General features: G+C 39.5%; 1 protein-coding gene across 27 annotated transcripts in view; it reads right to left on the bottom strand.

Annotated features, from left to right (window-relative positions):
- Positions 1–22024, bottom strand: part of CCDC138 (coiled-coil domain containing 138) — a 139073-nt gene that overhangs the window by 35031 nt on the left and 82018 nt on the right. For 18 of the 27 annotated variants that reach the window (XM_045368862.3, XM_074011230.1, XM_065526785.2 and 15 more), the window contains 2 exons: positions 13117–13255; positions 10260–10741 (listed from right to left, as the gene is read on the bottom strand). The exons of 1 other annotated variant lie outside the window; for it this stretch is intronic. In XM_045368862.3, coding sequence (XP_045224797.1) covers positions 10576–10741; positions 13117–13255 — 305 coding nt within the window. In that variant the 3' untranslated portion in view covers positions 10260–10575. Of the gene's footprint in view, positions 1–10259; positions 10742–13116; positions 13256–22024 lie in introns of those variants that run through there. 8 more of the 27 variants (XM_074011238.1, XM_074011226.1, XM_074011239.1 and 5 more) reach the window with 2 other exon arrangements.

The following is a 22024-nucleotide window of genomic DNA, read 5'->3' as shown; positions in this document are numbered from 1 at the left end:
AGACAGGTGGATCATGAGGTTAGGAGATCGAGACCATCCTGACTAATGCAGTGAAACACCGTCTCTACTAAAAATACAAAAATTAGCTGGTCGTGGTGGCAGACGCCTGTAGTCCCAGCTACTCGGGAGGCTGAGGCAGGAGAATGGCATGAACCCGGGAAGCAGAGTGTGCAGTGAGCCGAGATTGCGCCACTGCACTCCAGCCTGGGCGGCAAACAGCGGCTCCATCTCAAAAAAAAAAAAAAAAAAGCGGGGGGGCGGTAAAGGACATGAATGGACATTGTTCAAAAGAAGACATACAGGTAACCAACAGATACGTGAAAAAATGCCCAACATCAGAATCAAAATCAAAATCACAATTAGATATCATCTTACCCCAGTCAGAATAGCTATTATGAAAAAGACAAAAAATAACAGATGTTGGCAAGGATGTAGATAAAAATAATTCTTACCCACTGTTGGTGAGAATTTAAACATCCACCATGGAAAAGTAAGATTTCTCAAAAAACTAAAATTAGAATTACCACTGGATCCAGCAACACCTCTACTGGGTATTTCCCAGAGGAAAAGAAAACAGTATATTGATATATATCACCCTCATGTTTATTGCAGCACTATTCACAATAGCAAAGATATGGAATCAGCCTGAGTGCCCAACAGCGGACAAATGGATAAAGGAAATGTGGTACCTATACACAATGAAATACTATTCAGCCACAAAAAGAATGAAGTCATGTCATTTGCAGCAACATGGATAAAACCAGAGGTCATTATTTTAAGTGAAAACAGCCAAGCAAGCAAGCCCAATGACGCATGTTTCCATTTATATGTGAAAGCTAAAACTTTTGATCACACAGAGGTAGAGAGGGAAAGAGATGCCAGAGACTGGGAATCAAGAGTGGTGGGAGGAAGAGGGTAAGGAGAACTCGGTTCAAGTGTACAAACATACAATAAGTTAGAAGGAAAAACATCAATGTTCAACAGCTGAGTAGGGTGATTATACTTAACAAACATGTATTGTACTCAGGTGGACAATCCAAATACCCTGACTTGATCGCCACACATTATACACATGTAACAAAATTTCTCATGTATCCCATAGATTTGTACAAATAAAAAATAAAAAGCCTGGTCCCATTAATTCTTTATATTTAAAAAGGAATTAATTTTTACATATATAATACTTACTTTTCAATTTTATTGCATAACTTTTCATTAAAGTGAGAAAGCCATTACATTCATAAGACAAACACAGTATCAAAGAAGTTAAAGTCATTAGGTAAATGAAATAACGATCATCTCAAATTTGGATGCACATGCTCAATAACTTTTTCTCTCAGCCTAAATGCCTTATTGGCAGGGAAAAGTTATATGAGAGGAAAACAAAGTGCCAAGCAAACTGCACTGGCCCCTCAGTACAAAGACTCATCAGGGAAATCAAATGTTTTAAAGTTCTGCAAAAGCAACATGAAAAACCAAAGTTCAGCATTGGGGGCAGGTGAAGGTGGGTTTGTGAATAGGAAGAAAGGTTGGAAGTTTCAGCTCCCTTACAGAATACCTGGAAAAGAGATACTGATTAGTACTTATATGAGCTAAATTATCCTTTAGCATCTCTCAGGATTGATTCTCTGCAAAGATTCGTATTGCAATATTCCAATTAGCTCCTTGGGAAGAAATGTTGGTGTAACTGTTCTCATTCTACAGACAGGGAAATTCCAGAAGCCACTGCTGATGGGGAGTGGGGAGGGCCTGAAAAACCTGGCCACAGAGCAGAGGTGTTTCGAACGAGGGTGTGTGGCTTGGCAGGCCCACCTTCAATTCCTGAGCCTGCACCCAGGAGTGACAAGCCTGGACTCACAGCTGCCTGGCTTTCGAAAGAGAAAAAGAGGTCAAGTGGCCTTTCCCAGCTAGAAGATGCCTGTTGCAGCTGCTTTGGAGTCCCATTCGCGAGGACACGATCTCGAAAAGGAGACCTGCCAGGGCAGCTGTGGCATGTCATTTGCTCCTTGGCCAAAACCATCATCCTGGACTTTCTCATGTTTATTATGTGGAGCTTTGTAACAGGTTTCTACATGAAATACACTGTCGCTACCATAAAGAAACAAGCAAAAACAAAACAAAGATCCTTTCTCCTCTTATTCTCTTCAGTGGTGCCCTTTCTTCTATTTTAATTGCATCAAGCTTTTCGGAATGGAAACATATTCACTGTCTCAGAGGTTTCCTTTTCTCACAAAGGATGCTCCACTTCCAGTCAGGCTATGCACTGAATGCCCATTCTGCGCCTTGTGGAATTACACTGCTAGCTCCCATTCTGAGGAGTGTTATGTCTTCCAAAGTGCCTCTCTACCTGTTTTCTTTGACATTCACAATCTGGGAGACCCGGCACCATGGTCCCTGCTTGACAAGTAAAGCAAGTTGGGCCCAGAGAACTGAAGTGACTTACTAAAAGTTCACATCATTGGGCAGGTGCAGTGGCTCATACCTGTAATCCCAACACTTTAGGAAGCTGAGGCAGAAGGATCACTTGAGCCCTGGAGTTCAAGACCAGTCTGGCAACATAGCGAGACCTCATCTCTACAAATATTTTAAAACTTAGCCAAGCCTGGTGGTGCACGCTTATAGTCCCAGCTACTGGGATGGCTAAGGTGGAAGGATTGCTTGAGCCCAGAAGGCAGAAGCTACAGTGAGCCAAGACCATGCCACTGCACTCTAGCCTAGGAAACAGAGTGAGACTGCCTCAAACAAAAAATCAAAACAAGCTCACATTATTTAGGAGTGATGCTAGTGAGTCAGTCCTGCTCCTGACAGAAAGCAGATGACACCCTCAAAGTGGGTAATTTATGTATGTATATATTTATTTTTTGAGACGAAGTCTTGCTCTGTTGCCCAGGCTGCAGTGCAGTGGCACGATCTCGGCTCACTGCAAGCTCCGCCTCCTGGGTTCACACCATTCTCCTGCCTCAGCCTCCCGAGTAGCTGGGACTACAGGTGCCTGCCACCACTCCCGGCTAATTTTTTGTATTTTTTAGTAGAGACAGGGTTTCACCAGGTTAACCAGGATGGTCTTGATCTCCTGACCTCATGATCCGCCCGCCTCGGACTCCCAAAGTACTGGGATTACAGGCATGAGCCACCGGGCCCAGCTGAGGTGGGTAATTTATGAAGGGGCTGTTTATAAAGAGAGGAGTGAGGTTTAGAGAAACCATGAGGGGCAGACCCTGGAGTCACAGAGCACTGTGCCCTCGGGGATGCCCTGGAGAAGCAGATGCCCTGTCGTCTCCTGATGGCAACACCCACTGGCTAAGCCCAGCAAGAAGCCCACTCGAGTGAGCCTCCCCAGCCAGGGAGGAACGTAGAGTGGAAGGGTCAACAAAGATTCCAGCCCAGCCAGTGCGATTGAAACTGAACATCCTGAATCCTGTCCTCACTTAAGGCAAACCGTTCTGGAGAGAAAACTGCACACATGTGAGCCCTGGGAATCAGGCACACATGGATTGTTTCCCAGCCCTGCCCTTGCTGGTTATGTCTGGATCTTCATCTCCTCATCTATATGTCAGGGATGGCACAACTGGCATTGTGCTCAAAACTGAAAGAGGCAATGTCTGAAAAGCACATGGCCCTGTGGAGGTGAGTGCTCAGTAAACAGTGCACATTCTTGTCACTGGTCCCATCTTCATCTTACAGAACTGACAATAATCACAGCCACAGAGATTTTTCCAGTTTGGTCTCATCTCAACTGGGTGCTACAGATTTTCCATGAAATATTTTCAGGGATTTGTATAAATAACTGCAGACCTCATGATACAAAGTATTTCTTGGGCAAATTTCAAGAATTTGAAAGCTGTATCACACCTTCTTTTACACATATCTAAAGGCTTTGGGCTCATTTAAAATATAGAGGATGGGTTGAAACGAAATACAGTGGAAAATAAGAAATGAACACTGCTGAATTCAGTACCAAGTTTAATCTTGATGCTATTAAAGATGACAAGGTCTTTTTTAACCCCACCCTACTTGCACAATCCTTAAACCCCTACCTCACACCCTTCCAGCAGTCCCAGATCTGCGCACAGTTCCATCTATCTAGGGAAGACTGATGCTCTTAGGTGCTTACCTCTCAGTGCCAGGCCAGCTTAGGATTTCAAGAATTTCAATAACTTAGAGAGATGGCAAGAGAGAAAGAGGAGGCCTGAGAAGAAAATGAAGAGACATGTGGATATCAGAAGGGCATGGAGGATGCCATGGAAAGGGGATGGGAGGTGAACAGAAGAGGTGAGAGAAAAGGGCCTCAGGGGCTCAACCTGCAATAACACAGCAAGTGGGTCTACAATGGGTGGGAAGTTTGAAAAGGCAAACAAGAGAATGAGATAAAGCACTGCTTTGCCCAATAACACCCTCCTAAGAGCTTTACACTTTTAGAGAATTCCAAACTCTTAAAATCCTTTGCTAGCATAGAAAAGGATCTGATACTTCTGTCTGTTCATCAGAAGGGTGTGAGCTCTGCATTTGCATACAGGCATACTTAATTTTGGTGCACTTCACCTTTATTGTGGTTCACAGATACTGTGTCTTTTACAAATTGAAGATTTGTGGCAACCCTGCATCTTGTGAAAAATGTAATTTGCATTTTTCAAACTTTTCTGTTACTATTATTTTATCTGTCATGGTGATCTGTGATCAGTTATTTTTATTTATTTTTAGAGACAGGGTCTCACTGTTGCCCAGACTGGAGTGCAGTGGTGTGATCATAGCTCACTGCAGCCTCCAACTCCTAGGTTCATGTGATCCTCCTGCCTCAGCTTCTCGAGTTGCTAGGACTACAAGTGCCTGCCACCACACCTGGCTGGTTTATTTTTATTTTTACTCTTTTTGTAGAAACAGGGTCTTGTTATGTTGCCCAGGCTGGTCTCAAACTCCTGGCCTCAAGCAATCCTCCAGCCTCAGCTTCCCAAAGTGTTGGGATTATAAGAGTGAGCCATCGTGCCTGGCCAATAATCTCTGATGTTACTATTGTAATTGTTTCAGGATGCCAAGAACCACACCCATGTAAGACAGCAAACCTAACTGATAAATGTGTAAGTGTTCTGACTGCTCCACTGACTGGCTGATCCCCCCATCTCTCCCTCTCCTTAGATCGCTCTCCATTTCCTGAGACATAACAATACTGATATTAGGCCAATTAATAACCTTAAAATGCCCTCTAAGTGTCCAAGTGAAAGAAAGAGTCTCACATCTCTCACTTTAAATGAAAAGCTAGAAATGGTTGGGTGATTTAGCATGTCCAAAGCCAAGAAAAGCTGAAGGCTAGGCCTCTTGCGCCAAACTACGAAGTTGTGAAAGCAAAAGAAAAAGTTCTTAAACGAAATTAGAAGTGCTACTCCAGAGAATACACAAATGATAAGAAAACACCGCAGCCTTATTGCTGATAAGGAGAAAGTTTTAATGGTATTGACAGATCAAATCAGCCACAATATTCCTTTAAGCCAAAGCCTAATCCAAAGCAAGGCCCTAACTCTCTTCAATTCTAAGAAGGCTGAGGAAGCTGCAGAAGGAAAGGTTGAAGCTAGCAGAGGTTGGTTCATGACGTTTTAGGAAAGAAATCATCTCCATAACACAAAAGTGCAAGGTGAAGCAGCAAGTGCTGGTGTAGAAGCTGCAGTAAGTTCTCCAGAAGACTGAGGTAAGGCCACTGATGAAGTGACTACACTACACAACAGATTTCCAGTGTAGATGAAACAGCCTTCTTCTGGAAGACCATGCCATCTTAGGCTCCACATCTGATTCTAGTTCATTTGCAATTTCCTCCACATCTGCAGTTACTTCCTCCATTGAAGTCTTAAACCCCTCAAAGTCATTTATGAGGATTGGAATCAACTTTTTCCAAACTCCTGTTAACGTCGACATTTTGACCTTCTCCCATGAATTATAAAGTATATATGGAGAAGCAAATTGACTTGAAAGTTGAAATTACGTTTTGGTTCACAGGCTGTAGAATGGATGTTATGTTATCGGGCATGGAAACATTAATCTTGTACATCTCCATTAGAGCTCTTTGGTCACTGGGTGCACTGTTAATAAGTGGTAATGTTTTCAGAAAAGTCTGTTTTATCTGAGCAGTAGGTCTCAACAGCAGGCTTAAAGTATTCAGGAAATGATGTTGTAAACAGATATGCTGTCATCCAGGCTTTGTTCTTCCATTTACAGAGTAAAGGTAGGGGAGATTTAGCATGATTCTTAAGGGCCCTAGGATTTTCAGAATGGTAAATGAGCATTGCCTTCAAGTTAAAGTCACCAGCTCCATTAAACTCTAACAAGAGAGTCAGCCTGTCCTTTGAAGCTTTGAAGCCAGGCCTTGATGTCTCCTCCCTAGCTCCTCTCTAGCTATGAAAACCTAGAAAGTTTAGCCTTCTAGATGCCATTAAGAAAGTTCACAATTCATGGGAGAAAGTCAGTTGGTACTCACAAAGTAACTTGTTAGGATTTTGAATAGGATTTCCATTGTATTTATAGATCAAGTTGGGAAGAACAGACATCTTAACAATATTGAGTCTTCCTATCTATGAACATGGAATCTACAGTAATGTCCCCTCTTTCATTTTTGGTATTAGCAATTTGTGCCTTCTCTCGTTTTTTTTTTAAGTTAGCCTGGCTGGAAGCTTATTAATTTTATTGATATTTTCAAAGAAATAGCTTTTGGTTTTGTTGACTTCCTTTTTTCTACTTCATTGATTTCTGGTTTTTAATTTTTTTTCTTTTGCTTTGGATTTGTTTCTTATGTCTGGTCTCCAAGGAACTGTTTTACTTTGCTACCAGCTCAACCACATGCCTATGTACTCGTAACATTTTTAGTTGCACTGCACCTGGAGAATAGATATAGTCCACCACACTGCTGAAAATAAAAATTTTCTATTTTACATCGTTTACTCTAGAAAAATTTCTTTTGTTATTCCAATAAATTTGGAGGTTGGAAGAGAGGAGGTAAACTCAAGGACTCTAGTTACAACTATAATATGAGTAAAAATCTAGTATTGCAAATTCCCTCTCACTCCCCTTCAACTAACAGAGCTCTAGTCACAACAATGATAGTGACTTAGTTACTCAGATCTCCCTAACCCCATTTCTTTTTTGATCTATAAAATGGTAACAATTAAAAAAACCCATCACAAAGTTTTTATGAGGATTAAAGAATAATAATATACTAAAAACTTAGCCTGGCCAAAATATATTTTTCTATTAAAAAGCTAATCTTGTATTTCTGGAATGTATGTTATCCTACTTAATCATGGATTAATGTTTCTGTCATATGCAGTTGGTATTAATTTCTCCATAATTCTTTAAGACTTTTAAATCTTATTCTTTCTCATTTTGCCAACTGTTTGATACTAGGTTCATGTTAACTGCATAAAATGAATTTGATTTTTCTACATTCTGGGACAGTTTAAATAACTTTAAATATTTCATGTTGAAATTGTAAAACAATCCACTTGTAAAACACCTGGACTTGCAGCCATTTAAAAAAATAATTCTTTGATAATTTTATAAAAGACTGTAGGCTAGGCGCACTGGCTCATGCTTGCAATCCCAGCATTCTGGAAGGCTGAGGCAGGCAGACTGCTCAAGTTCAGAAGTTCAAGACCAGCCTGGACAACATGGCAAAACTCTGCCTCTACAAAAAAATTAAATAAATAAATAAATGACTGCAATGGTTTGCTAGTGCAGATTTCTTAAGCCAATTTTGATCTTTCCCTAGAGAATAGTCCATTTCATTCAGATTTTCAAATTTATTAGCACATGTCCATAAAGAACAACTAATTTTTAAAACCTCCTTTATTTATCCTAAATATTTTTGTTCTTTTCATTTTCCTGTCATTCTATTTTTTGCTATATCTATTTCATTTTTCTTTTTCAGTGTTTTGAGAATATTTATGCTATTTTTATTTTAATAGTTTCCTTGATATTTTCCAAAAGGATTGTTTATCTTACAGGTTTCTAATAGTGAAATGGAACACTTCGACTCTTTCTGATGATAATGTAGAATATTGTACTTAACAGCTCCTCTTTCATCTCTACCTCAATCTCAAGGCCCCATCAATTCTTAGTTTTTGTTAACAAAAGCTAAGATAGTCTTACCCAGATACTCACTACTAACATATTGCTTCTCCCATTATTTAAAAACAAATGTTTTCAAATAAAAGGTCTCAGAGATTTGTTACTAAACCACCCTGCTAGTGCATAACATATACACAAAGAGAAAAACGATTTTCCCAATAAACATATCTGACGGTCCAGATAGTGGTGACATTTTCAGTCTGATATGGTAAGATGACAGTGACCTTGATACAGCATAAATATGTGTGCCATCTCATTTGCAATTGCTTACAGACCCAGCGTGGTTCCCCTCCAGTGTCTCCTCTTGGAACTGTACCTGATTTTATCATCAGTTTTCATCTGAATACAATGGGGAATGAGACAATTTTGCTTTTGTTTCTTGGCCTGAAATCACTTGACCCTGAAAGACTTATGAAGACAGGGTGAGAAATGGAGTCAACTGTACACATCATGATGATGGAGGAAGGAAGAGCGAGGGGGCTGCTTTTTCCATCATTTATCCTTTTGAGGAATTTAACATCTCACTCCATCTCATAAACAGTTACAACAATTATTTAATGTTTAAGTTGTTTCAGTGTTCAGTGCTTTTGATATGAGGTTGATTTAATAAACTGTTTTCTTTCATCTCTAAGTTGATTAATCTTTAAGTCATTGCTTTCTCCAGAATAGTACGTAAGTGGTATAACATCTCAACGCCTGAATGTCTGAAGATGTCTTTCCATTGTCCTCACTTATGACAGGCATCTTCACTAGGGATAAAGTCTTGGATTAAAAATCTTCTCCTCTAGAGCTCCCTATTACCTTCCAGCATTCTATAAGGCTAGCCTGGTTTTTCCTTTCTTGTAAGTAACTGGCTTTTGTTTGTGCTTTTATCCTTATAAATTAACATTTGGCCAGGATGCATCTAATTATAGAACCCTTTTCTCATAGGTTTTTCTGGAACATGATGAGCCCTTTCAATCTGTACATGCAGCTCTTTCCTTGGCCGCCAGAATCTTTATTCAACTGTATTTCTGAATATTTCTTCCGCTCCATTTGTTCCGTTCTCTTCTTCAGAAACACCAAATGCCGCCCTGCAGAAGTGCCAGGCTCTGTCCTAGAATCTGCCATCCACTCTCATGAGTACAATCTCTATGTACTCTGAGTTCCGAGAGAACTTCTTGTTTGTTCTTGTCATGCTAATCCTATTTTATGAAGTATCGATGTTATTTTTTGTTTCTAATGTGCACTTTGGCTTCTGCATTTTTATTTTACTTATTTTTATTTTTTTGAGACAGAATCTCACTTTGTTGCCCAGGCTGGAGTGCAACGGCACAATCTTGGCTCACTGGAACCTCTGCCGCCCGGGCTCAAGTGATTCTCCTGCCTCAGCCTCCTGAGTAGCTGGGATCACAGGCACCCACCACCGCCCGGCTAATTTTGTATTTTTAGTAGAGATGGGGTTTCACCATGTTGGCCAGGCTGGTCTTGAACTCCTGACCTTTGGTGATCTGCCCACCTCAGCCTCCCAAAGTTCCAGGATTACAGGTGTGAGTCACCGTGCCTGGCCTTCTGCATTTTTAAGTTCCTGTGGTTCCAGCATTCTCACCTTGGCCTGTTCTTTCATTATGGCTTTCTGTTTCTACTTCAAAAATGGCACATTTTCTGGTATTTTTTGAAGAGGCCCAGTAGTTTCTTGAAAATTTCTTCTAACTCCTGAAACTGAGATTATACACTGATCATATATGATTTTATGACTTTTTAACACAATGCTCCTCAGTATCGTGTCCTAAGTCCCAAGTTTTACCACCTTTACTTCACCCAGACCTCTGGCCACTTTACTCATCTTTGGCTATACCAAGAGATATTTCTGGTAACAGGACTATTATTTTTGTTTACCTTTCGATGTTTAAAAAATGTCTTGCCTTGTATTACATGCTCCAGTAATAATTATTTTGAAAACAAAAAAAAGTTTTTAAACCTGTGAACAGCACAATAAAAAACAACTTTTTCTATCCCACAAAGAGCACAATAAAAAAAAAAAATCATCATTTGTTAATCTAGGATACAGTATATAGAAAAGTTATGGTATCAAGATGACAGTTTAAAGATATATACTTTTGCTTTCAAAAGGAAGGATTCTAATATATTAAGAAAATAGAAAGACAGTATTATTTAACCCTGTTCTCACATAAGCACCGATTTTATTCCAAATAATCACATAATTAAGAAAGAAATTTCCTAATATATTTTTACAAAAAGTAACTTCAGTGTCATACATTCTAGAAATGTTATCTTGTACATTAGCACTACCTTAGTTGAACTGAAACCTTCTACAGATTTCATTTTTAAAGTTCAAAAAAGTACTTATTTTTCATGATAAATGATGCTACTGATAACTTTCCTTGGTAGAATTGTAGTTACTTTGGTAATTTCTACATGTTTATAAATAAGCACCACATATACTATATTAAAAAATTAGCCAGTCTAATGGCTTGCACTGGAGACCAGGGAGTTACATTTTGTTAAACCCAAATTGAACAGGGTTGAATTTAGATTAATACAGAGAAATGCATGCTCTGGGTTTGTTGTCCTTTGTATTTCTTGAAGCATCAGATGAATTGTGAAAAGTTCAAAGAGCTTCTTATTACTCCTGTTAAAAAAATGAATATATTATTTAATTACACATACTTAAGAGAGTTTATCTGCAATGACACGAAGATAATTTATGTGTAAACATGAGGAAACGGCATCTGTTTTTAAAAACAGTGGAGAAAATAGGCGACAAAAATATTAGGATGCTGAAACAAACAAAACAGGTTTTAGGAGATAAACCTGAAGCAGAAAACCACTGGGGAAAAAAGGAAACTTTTTCTTCTTTTGAGACAAGGTCTTGTTCTGACACCCAGGTGGAGTGCAGTGGCATGAACACAACTTACTGCAGCCTCAACCTCCCCAGCTCAAGCAATCCTCCCACCTCAGCCTCCCAAGTAGCTAGAACTACAAGTACACACCCCCAAACCTGGCTAATTTTGTTTATTTTTTGTAGAGACATGGTGTCACTATGTTGCTAAGGCTGGTCTTGAACTTCTGGGCTCAAGCAATCCTCCTTCCTTGGCCTCCCAAAGTGCTGAGACTATAGATGCGAACCACTGTGCCCAGCCTGGAACCATTTTATAATCCTGAAAACTGCACCCTATTCACTATTAGCGTGAGAATTTTTTTTCACTGCTAGCAAAGCAAACATTTGATCATGCTATTTAGAGTAAGCAGGCCTTTTTAAAGTGGCAGAATATTGGTCCATCTTTTGACTTGGCTACAGAACACTTGTTCAACCATTCTCTTTCTAATGACCCGTCAGTAGTTTCATTTCAATCATTAAGAATTTATGTTTCTTATTTCCTTGTCTAGCTATTTTTACCTCTTGAGAGAATTTGTCAAATAACCTTATGTACTATCCTAATACAAAAGGATTTACATCTTTTGTGATCTTAAAGATTTATTTTAAGACTTGCTTGAGCATCAGCTATTCCCAGTCTTCTTGTTCAAGTCTTGTTCAAGCTTTTAGTTTTTTATCTAAGTCTAAAATGAACCCAAGCTACAAACACATCACGAATAGTAAAACATTTTGGCACAAGGATATACTTGCACTTCGGGACTACTTTTTAAAAAAATCCCATGAATTAAGAACTAAAAAATAATTAAATCTAAGTAATGTTATTGCAGCTTCATGGCACCATAGGGTAACTGCAATAGGCCTTACTAGAAATTTACTAAAATCAAGAGAATCACGGTATAGTCTGCAAGAAAAGGAAGACAGTAAATTGATATATTCAGCAGATATCAGACCAAAACTAGTAATCTGGTCAGTTGGAAAATAAGGTTATAATTTGACAATAATTTATTACAATCCGCTACTAGGCATGATACCAAACAGAACATATGGATCTCTTAATTCCTACCTATAAATAATTTCAAGATGCATTGCATTTACTACTCAAGTATATGGAAGCCTGGTAAAATCTAAATTCTCTACCATGGGAATCATGGATGAGGGGATGAGGCCAGGGGAAGAAGAGTTGAACCTAAATCAAAATAAAAATGTTACTGTTATACAAATGAGATGAGAAAGAAGGTGTCCAGATTTGCCTCAAAGGAAACACTAGAGTATACCAAGAACCAAGGAAAATACAACTTAAAATCGATATCCTTATTTGTAGTTTAGTAACTGTTATACAAATTTCTGAGTCAGGAGAAAGATGAGGAAACAGAAAGCCCTTGATTCTCATAAAAAAATCCAAATTAGTGGCAGTAGGCAGTCCATAAGAGTTTACTAAAATAAATACCATTACAAAAGTAATTTAAAATCTCTTCTGCTTGCTTCATTCTCATCCCCTAAATTCACTTTAGTACATCAATAAGAATTTGCAAAATATACTTTTATTATCTTTTTATTTTCACCTGTGGTATTAGAAAATACCAATATGCAAGAATTTATTCTGATATTATTACTTGGTTGCTAAAAACTGCTCTTACTTTTATATGATTTATTTAAAGTTCACTTACCTGAAATGAGCTATAGAAACAACTAGATGTTCTGAGATCAGAACTCTAATTCTAGTCTGTCACTAAATATGTGGTCTTAGATCAACATTAGTATTCATGAATCTTAATTTTCTACATCTGTATAATGGAAATTTTTATTTAATAATGAAAGCTTAAGTAGCATGGGATTCAGAAAGGTCTAAATCAAGCTTGTCCAACCTGCAGCCCACGGACTGCATGCGGCCCAGGACGGCTTTGAATGCCACCCAACACAAATTTGTAAACTTTCTGAAAATACTATGAGGTTTTGTTTTGTTTTTAGCACATCAGCTATCATTAGTGTTAGTGTATTCATGTGTGGCCCAAGGCAATTCTTCTTCATCCAGTGTGGCCCAGGGAAGCCAAAAGATTAAACACCCCTGGTCTAAATGATCACGGTAAGGTATTTTTCAATGAAAAATGTTAGCAATAAGAAATTCTTACTTGATTTTGGAAAGTTTCTGTAAAATAATACTGAGCTTTTCTAGTATTTGAAGATCAAGCTTAGGGGCTCGAAGCAGCACAGAGCAAGTACGAAAAAATGAAGAGTTGCTACAGGCTTCCAGGAAAGGCTGCAAGGATTCTGCAAAACAAATCAACAGTGCTTTACCATCAGGGAGCAGCTAAAAAGGAAATTAAAAACAAATTAAAATCAGAACTATGTGAGGCATTTATAAATATTCATTTAGATTTTCATTCTTTTCATACTTAAATTTTTGAGTGAAAATATCATCATCTGAAAAATTAAAACATCTACTGGCTCTTATTCAACAGTGCAAACAAAAGATAAGATTATTTACACTAATATTAAATTCCTAATAGGCAAAATCTAGAGGAAATCCCATGTTTGAAAGAAAGGAGGAAAGCCATTTCTTCAGTAAGTTCATAATAAGTTCAGTTTAAATACTGTAATTAGCAACAAGAAATTCTGCTTCAGTAGTAAATTTAAAAAAAAAAAACAAAACAAATCAAAGAGCCCCCAAATTTGTGAATTTCACTTGAATATTAATGACAATTTACATAGTCACTGGATAAGGAAGAACCTTTGGAGCATAAAAGCAAAAAGGGAAAAGATTCATTTGAAAAAAAAAGACTAGTCTCACATTTAATTTATATGAGACTCTGGTCTTTTACATTGGAAGCTGTTACAAGTTACGACTTGTGGGGCTACTTAGATGAAATGAATTATTTTGTTTATGAGGACATGGGATGTGGGGGCCTGCAGGCAGAATGCTAGAGTCTGAAGATTTGTCCCCCCTAAAACTCATGCTAAATTTAATTGCCATTGTAATCGTATTAAGAGGGGGACCTTTAAGAAGAGGTGATAAGGCCATGAGGCTCTACCCTCATGTGTGAGTGCAGCCCCCTCTTGCTCTCTCTTGCCCTCTTGTCTTCTACCAGGCGATGATGCAACAAGAAGCCCTCCAAGATGCCAGCACCTTGATACTGGATTTCCCAGCGTCTAGAATATAAGCCATTACACTTCTGTTCATTATAACATACCAGTCTCAGGCATTCTGCTACAGTAGGATAAAACAGACTAAGTGGTATATGCTAGGAATGGAGCACTGGAGACAATGGTTATGTGCCCTTTGCATGCAACTATGTGGTAAAAGTAGGGTAACCAAACTCATTACTTTCACAATAATAGTCCAACAAAAGCATGGTCTAAACATAGTTTACCGAGGTATGTGTGTGCACGTCTGTGTGTGTGTGTGTCTTTGTGTGTGTGAGAGACAGAGAGAGCCTGACAGAGAGAGCGTGAGTCCACGTGAGAGAGTGTTACACAGAATCTTCCTAAAGACTAAAAACTTAGGTTACAAATACAGCACCATCTACAAATAGAGCTAAAAATAAATCAACTGAAATTTCAAGCAGCCTCATTAACAAACCGTACACAGTTTTAGTTCAGGTCCTGAGACAGGATTCATATGAACTGTAAACAAGAAAGTTAACTGTTGTATAGCTAAGAGAATTCAAACTAGTGCGTAAAGAACCACCTAAATCGGCTGGGCATGGTGGCTCATACCTGTTATCCCAGCACTCTGGGAGGCCGAGGCAGGTGGATCACCCGAGGGCAGGAGTTTGAGACCAGCCTGCCCAAAATGGCAAAACCCCATCTCTACTAAAAACACAAAAAATCAGCCGGGCCTGGTGGCGGGCGCCTATAAACCCAGCTACTCGGGAGGCTGAGGCAGGAGAATTGCTTGAACCTGCAAGGCAGAGGTTGCAGTGAGCCAAGATCGTGCCACTACACTCCAGCCCGGGCAACATGAGCAAAACTCCATCTCAAAAAAAAGAACAACGTAAATCATTACCAGAAAGGTAACTGAGGGGTTCTTAACATACGTACAATCTACAGTATCAATGTTTTCACTCAAAAAGCCCAGAAAGCACACAAGAAAATTATAATCATTTTTCTGCATACTGCAAAAGCATGAAAGAGAATACATCTTACTTTATTTTACTGTACTTTTATCTAAATCAAGTCTTTGGCACACATTTAAGGGTTATTACATGAAGCCCCAAATAGAATCCCAAGCCAAATAAAAGTAAACTTCCTTACATGACCTCTGCAATGGAAAAAAAACCCAACATCCCCCAAACATTTTAATATATCAGAATTATTTTTAAAGTGAAGCCTGTACAGGTCTTTTAGAAGTAAAAGAGGTCCAGCCAGGCACGGTGGCTCACACCTGTAATTCCAGCACTTTGGGAGGCCGAGGTGGGCAGATCATGGGGTCAGGAGATCGAGACCATCCTGGCTAATACTGTGAAACCCCGTCTCTTCTAAAAATACAAAAAATTAGCCAGGCGTGGTGGCAGACGCCTGTAGTCCCAGCTACTCGGGAGGCTGAGGCAGAAGAATGGCATGAACCCAGGAGGCGGAGCTTGCAGTGAGCCGAGATCGCGCCACTGCACTCCAGCCTGGGAGACAGAGCGAGACCCCATCTCAAAAAAAAAAAAAAAGGAAGTAAAAGAGGTTCACTGGTTTGGTTTCCAATTTCTTTTTTAAAGCTGTGAGGCAGATGTAAAATACAGGAGAGAAAAAGTTCTGGGATTCTGTAGATGAGACAGGCTAACTATAAAATAGAAACACTGTGGTTTTAACATTTTTTCAATATTATAATGTTCAAATGGATTACACCCTCTCAAGTTTAGAATTTCGACCTGAATACACTTGGTGTTATGGACTGAACGTCTGTGTCCCCCTCTAAATTCCTATGTTGAAAGCCTAACCCCACTGTGATAGTTATGGGGGGAAGGGGCCTATGGCAGGTAATTACAGCATCAGAGTAGAACTCTCATGAATGAGTTTAGTGCTCGCTCTAATCTGAATGTCCTCCTCAAACTTCCTATGTTAAAACTCCCAAGGTGATGGTTTTCGGAGGAGGGGCCTTTGGGAGGCAGTTAGGTCATGAAGGCTCCGCCCTCATGAATAAGATTAGTACCATTATGAGAGGTCTGAGGAAGCCTGTTTGCCCCTTCTGTGATGCAATAGCTAGAAGGTACCATCTATGAGAAACAGGCCCTTATCAGACTCTGAATCTGCTGGTGCCTTGGTTTTAGACTTCCCAGCCTCTAGAAATGTGAACAGTAAATTTGTTTATAAATTATCCAGTCTGAGAATTTTGTTATAGGAGCCTGAACATACTAAGACAGAAGTTGGCAACGGTAGCAGGAAGCTGCCGTAACAAATACCTAAAAATGTGGAAGTAACTTTGGAACTGGGTAATGGGTAGAGGCTGGAAGAGTATGGATGTGCATGCTAGAAAAAGCCTACACTGCTGTGGAAGGAGCATTACGAGTGGTGAGGGCTCAAAAGAAAAGGAGAACTGTTGAGAAGGCTTCAATCTTCTTAGAGATTACCTTAGTGGTCACTATCAAAATGTTGGATGGTAAAGGCTACTCTAATGAGGTCTCAGAAAAAAATGAGAAACATGTTACTGGAAACAGAAGAAAAGGTGATCTTGTAATAAAGTGGCAAAGAACCTGGTGGGATTGTGCTTGTGTCCTAGCGCTCTGTGGAAGAAATTTGACAGTGATGAAACAGGGTATTTAGTGGAAAAAATATCCAAGCAAAGTCTTGAGGGTGCTCTGTGGCTTGACTTACAGAAAAATGTGAGAAGACAGAAACAAAAGATGAAATCTATAATCACAAGGGAAGCAAAATTTAAAGATCTGGAAAATTCTCAGCCTAGCCATGTTGTAAAGAATGAAACAGCATGCTGAGGAAAGAAACCAAAGGTGTGGTGCAAGCATCTGTTAAGGAGATTTGTGTGGATGGAAGGAAGCCAGGTGCTATTTATTGAGACAATGGGAGAAGGACCAGTAAGGTATTTCAGAGATGTCCAGAGTTGCCCTACCCATCACAGGCCCAGAATGCTGGGGCCTGTGACAGAACAATTTCGAGGCTCTTCTCCCTAAATTCTGGTGCAGTGCTCCTTGGTAACCTCAGCTGTTGTTCAAGTAGGCTTAGGTGCAGCTCAGATCACCCTTCTAGAAGGCACAGGTGATAAACCTTGGCATGGTGTTTGCATGGTGCCATCTCCACGGGTGTGCAAGTGCATGAGCTGTGATGGTGTGGCTGCCTCCACCTATATTCAAAGGATGCCAGAAAAGCGTGAGGGCCCAGGCTGAGAGCTGTCACGGGGCAGGGCCACTGCGGAAAGCCCCCAATAGAGTGATATGAAATAGAGGTGTGAGGGCAGAGCCAACACAGGGAGCCTCCAGTAGGGCAATGCTCAGACATGCCATGGGATGGGGGCTGTATCTGAAACCCTGGAAGGGTAGGGCCTACCAGTGTGCCACTCCAGCCTAGGAGAGACACAAGACTCCAATCTGTGAGAGCTGCAGCATGGTCTGTGCCATGCAAAAAAACAGGAGCAGAGTCGCCCAAACTTGCAGCTGGATATGGTCTAGATATTTGTGCCCTCCAAATCTCACATTGAAATGTAATTCCCAGTGTTGGAGGTGGGGCCTGGTGGGAGGTGTTTGGATCACTGGGGTGGATTCCTCAATGAATAGCTCAGCATCATGCCCTTGGTGATGAGTGAGTTCACATGCAATCTGCTTGTTAAAGAGGATGTGGCACCTCCCTCCTCTCTCCTGCTCCTGCTCTTCCATGTAACTTGCTGGCTCCTTGCTGACTTCTACCATGATTTTGAGCTTCCTGAGACCCTCGCCAGAAGCAGATGGCAGCACCATGCTTCCTGTACAGCCTGCAGTACCATGAGACAAAAAAAAACCTCTTTTCTTTATAAATTACCCAGTCTCAGGTACTCCTTTATAGCAACCTAAGTCCTACCCCAATGTGTCCAGAGGTGGGACATGGAATCAAAGATTATTCTTGAGCCTTAAGATTTAATGCTGTTTACCTTGTTGGTTTTAGACTTGCTTGGGATTTATCATTTCTTTCCTCCTAGTTTTCCCTTTTGGAATGGAAATGTCTGTGCTATGCCTGTCCCACCACTGTGTTTTGAATGCACATAACCTGTTTCATTTCACAGGCTCACAGCTTGAGAACAACTGGCCTCATCCACATCTGATTTAAATGATATTAGGTTAAACTCTGGACTTTAGACTTCTTAGTTATGGAATGAATGTATTCTGCATATGAGAAGGACATCAATTTTGGGGGCCAATGGCAGAATGCTATGGTGGGGGGAGGAAGAGGAGGAGGGAGGAAGAGGAAATGATCACACACTTCTCTGAATTCTCCCAGGCAACAATGAATGCCTGAAGACAACAGAGCAATGTTTATTTACAAAGTTCTGAACAAAAGCAAAAGAGATTCAAAACCACTCAGCCAAGATCTGGTTAAGTATAAAAGCCTCAGGCATTCTCAAACATGAAGTACCTCTTTAAATTGGTGGAGGGAAATAGGGCAAAGTATGTGTGAGAGAGGGGAATTAAAAGATCATTCAAAATTAAGAACACAGACATGGAGAAGCCACAGTAAAAGACTAGCCTTGAGCACTGAATATAATTAACTGTAAAACTAGATAAAATAAAGCTAGTTATGTAGCAAATGTGGAAATTGTAGTCACAAAACAAAAGGTAAAAATATAAACTATGACTATAAAAATAGCAATATCACTTAAAAATCAGAAAGTTGAGGTGGGGAAGATGAAAAGTGCAATACTGCTAATGTCCTCATCTTTCAGGCTGGAAGTCAATCAATTCTGTGTAGAACACAGTATTTAAATAAGGCATACAATTAGGCACGGGCAAGCAATTCATGTCTAAAACACCAAAAGCAACGGCAGCAAAAGCCAAAATTGACAAATGGGATCTAATTAAACTAAAGAGCTTCTGCACAGCAAAAGAAACTACCATCAGAGTGAACAGGCAACCTACAGAACAGAGGGCTAATATACAGAACCTACAAAGAACTCAAACAAATTTACAAGAAAAAAACAAACAACCCCATCAAAAAGTGGGCAAAGGATATAAACAGACATTTCTCAAAAGAAGACATTCATACAGCCAACAGACACATGAAAAAATGCTCATCATCACTCACCATCAGAGAAATGCAAATCAAAACCACAATGAGCTACCATCTCACACCAGTTAGAATGGCGATCATTAAAAAGTCAGGAAACAAGAGGTGCTGGAGAGGATGTGGAGAAATAGGAACATTTTTACACTGTTGGTGGGATTGTAAACTAGTTCAACCATTATGGAAAACAGTATGGAGATTCCTCAAGGATCTAGAACCAGAAGTACCATATGACCCAGCCATCCCATTACTGGGTATATACCCAAAGGATTATAAATCATGCTGCTATAAAGACACATGCACACGTATGTTTATTGCGGCACTATTCACAATAGCAAAGACTTGGAATCAACCCAAATGTCCATCAGTGACACACTAGATTAAGAAAATGTGGCACATATACACCATGGAATACTATGCAGCCATCAAAAAGGATGAGTTTGTGTCCTTTTTAGGGACATGGATGCAGCTGGAAACCATCATTCTCAGCAAACTATCGCAAGAACAGAAAACCAAACACCGCATGTTCTCACTCATAGGTGGGAACTGAACAATGAGATCACTTAGACTCGGGAAGGGGAACATCACACACCGGGGCCTATCACGGGGAGGGGGAAGGGATTGCATTGGGAGTTATACCTGATGTAAATGACGAGTTGATGGGTGCTGACGAGTTGATGGGTGCAGCACACCAACATGGCACAAGTATACATATGTAACAAACCTGCACGTTATGCACATGTACCCTAGAACTTAAAGTATAATAAAAAAAAAAATCAAAAAATCAAAAATAAAAATAATAATGGATAAAAAATAAAAAAATAAATGGATAAAATGGTAAATTTTATGTTATGTATATTTTACCAACATAAACAATGTACAAAAAATGGGACTTTTTTATCTTGCTTTTTTTTTCAACAGAAGGAACTTTTATTTTTTTTGGAGAAGAAGTCTTGCTTTGTTGCCCAGGCTGGAGTACAGTGGCACGATCTCGGCTCACTGAAGCCTCCTCCCTCTGGGTTCAAGGGATTCTCCTGCCTCGCCTCCGAGTAACTGGGATTATAGGCACATACTACCATGCCCAGTTAATTTTTGTATTTTTTTAGTAGAGTTGGGGTTTCATCATGTTGGCCAAGCTGGGCTTGAACTCCTGACCTCAAGAGATCCACCCACCTCAGCCTCCCAAAGTGCTGGGATTACAGGCGTGAGACACCACGCCTGGCCAGGAACTTATATTTTAAAAAATTTATGACTCAAATCCATTTTATTTTTCCTGTTGAATACTATTTCATTAAATAACATGTATAATGCATGCCATTTCTGTAAAAGTATTTCCTTCTATCCATCCATCTCTTCATGTGAACGCAACCATAGGAATGTGTCTAAAATAATGTTCACCTAACATTAATGATGGCTATTTCCAAATAATGAGGTTCATTTGAATTTTTTGAGTTCTAAGAGTTTATTTATATTCATTCTTTAAATTGGTGTTAAATATGCATAACACTTATCATTTTAACCATTCTTAAGTGTTCAGTTCTGTGGTATTAAGTAAATCCACATTACTGTGCAACCATCCATCTCCAGAGCTTTTTCCATCTTCCTCTGAAACTGCACACATTAAACAGTAACTTCAATTTTCCCATTTCCCTCTTGCCCAACACTTGACAATCACCAATCTACTTATTTCTCTACTCCAGGCACCTCATGTAAAAGGAATCATACAAGATATATCCTTTTGTGCCTGGCTTGTTTCATTTAGCATAATGTCTTCCAGGTTCATCCATTTTGTAGCATGTATCAGAATTTCATTTCTTTCTTAGACTGAATAATATTCTACCATATGTACATACCACATTTACCTTTGCTGCTTTCCAGATAGTCTTTGTTTTTTACTTTTGACAGTTTCATGATAATGTGTCTTGATGTCAGACTCTGGGTTTATCAAACGTGGATTCCTTTAGTTTCTCTGATTTGTAGAGCTGTGTCTTTCCTCAAATTTGGTAAGTTTCCAACTATTATTTCCATAAACTATCTCTACATCCTTTCTCTTTTTTCTCTTTCTGGACTCTAGCAGTGGATCAATTGGTCTGCCTGATGGTACTGCATAAGTCCTTCAGACTCTGTTCACTTTTCTTTTTTCTTTGATTTTGCTCCTCGGACTTGATCATTTCAAATAACTTGCCTTCAAGATCACTGATTCTTTCTTTTGCCTGTTCAAGTCTGCTGTTGAATCCTTCTAGTAAATTTTTCAATTCAGCTACTGTATTTTCCTGTTCCAGAATTTGGTTCTTTTAACTAATTTCTATTTCTTTGTTGATAGAAATTTTGTTCATGTATCATTTTCCTGAATTCATTATTTCTCATTAGCTCATTGAGCATATTTAAGATAGTTGTTTTAAAGTCTTTTCTGAGCAAATCCAATTAATTTGTGTGTCTTTACAGGATAGTTTCTGAAGATTTATTTTGTTCCTTTGGATGGGCCAGGTTGCATCCTTTCTTTGCATGTTCTATGATTTTTTGCTGAAAATCTGACATTTGAAAAAACCACCCCTCCCACTCTTTGAAGACTGACATGAAAGACCTCCACTACTTATCAAGCCCCTGAGCCCTGGGAACAGTGCAGGGAGTGTGCTTAAGGTCATCTCAGGTCTTTTCTGGGCATGCATCCTGTCTGGGCCTGTGTGCATTTTCTGTATTTTTTTTTTTCTTGTTTCCTCTGGCTGCCTGCAAATGTCTTAATTTCCCAGAATCTCACCCAAACTTCTTCTCAAGGCCTTAGATGTTGTATGGTATTCCTCTGTGCATAACCTTCCTCCCACACATCTAGGTCTGTGGTCTCCCTGT

This window comes from Macaca fascicularis, chromosome 13, assembly GCF_037993035.2.
Source record: "Macaca fascicularis isolate 582-1 chromosome 13, T2T-MFA8v1.1".
Classification (NCBI taxonomy): Eukaryota; Metazoa; Chordata; class Mammalia; order Primates; family Cercopithecidae; genus Macaca; species Macaca fascicularis.
The sequence above is the reverse complement of the archived record's forward strand: the minus strand, read 5'-3'. Positions and strand labels throughout refer to the sequence as shown.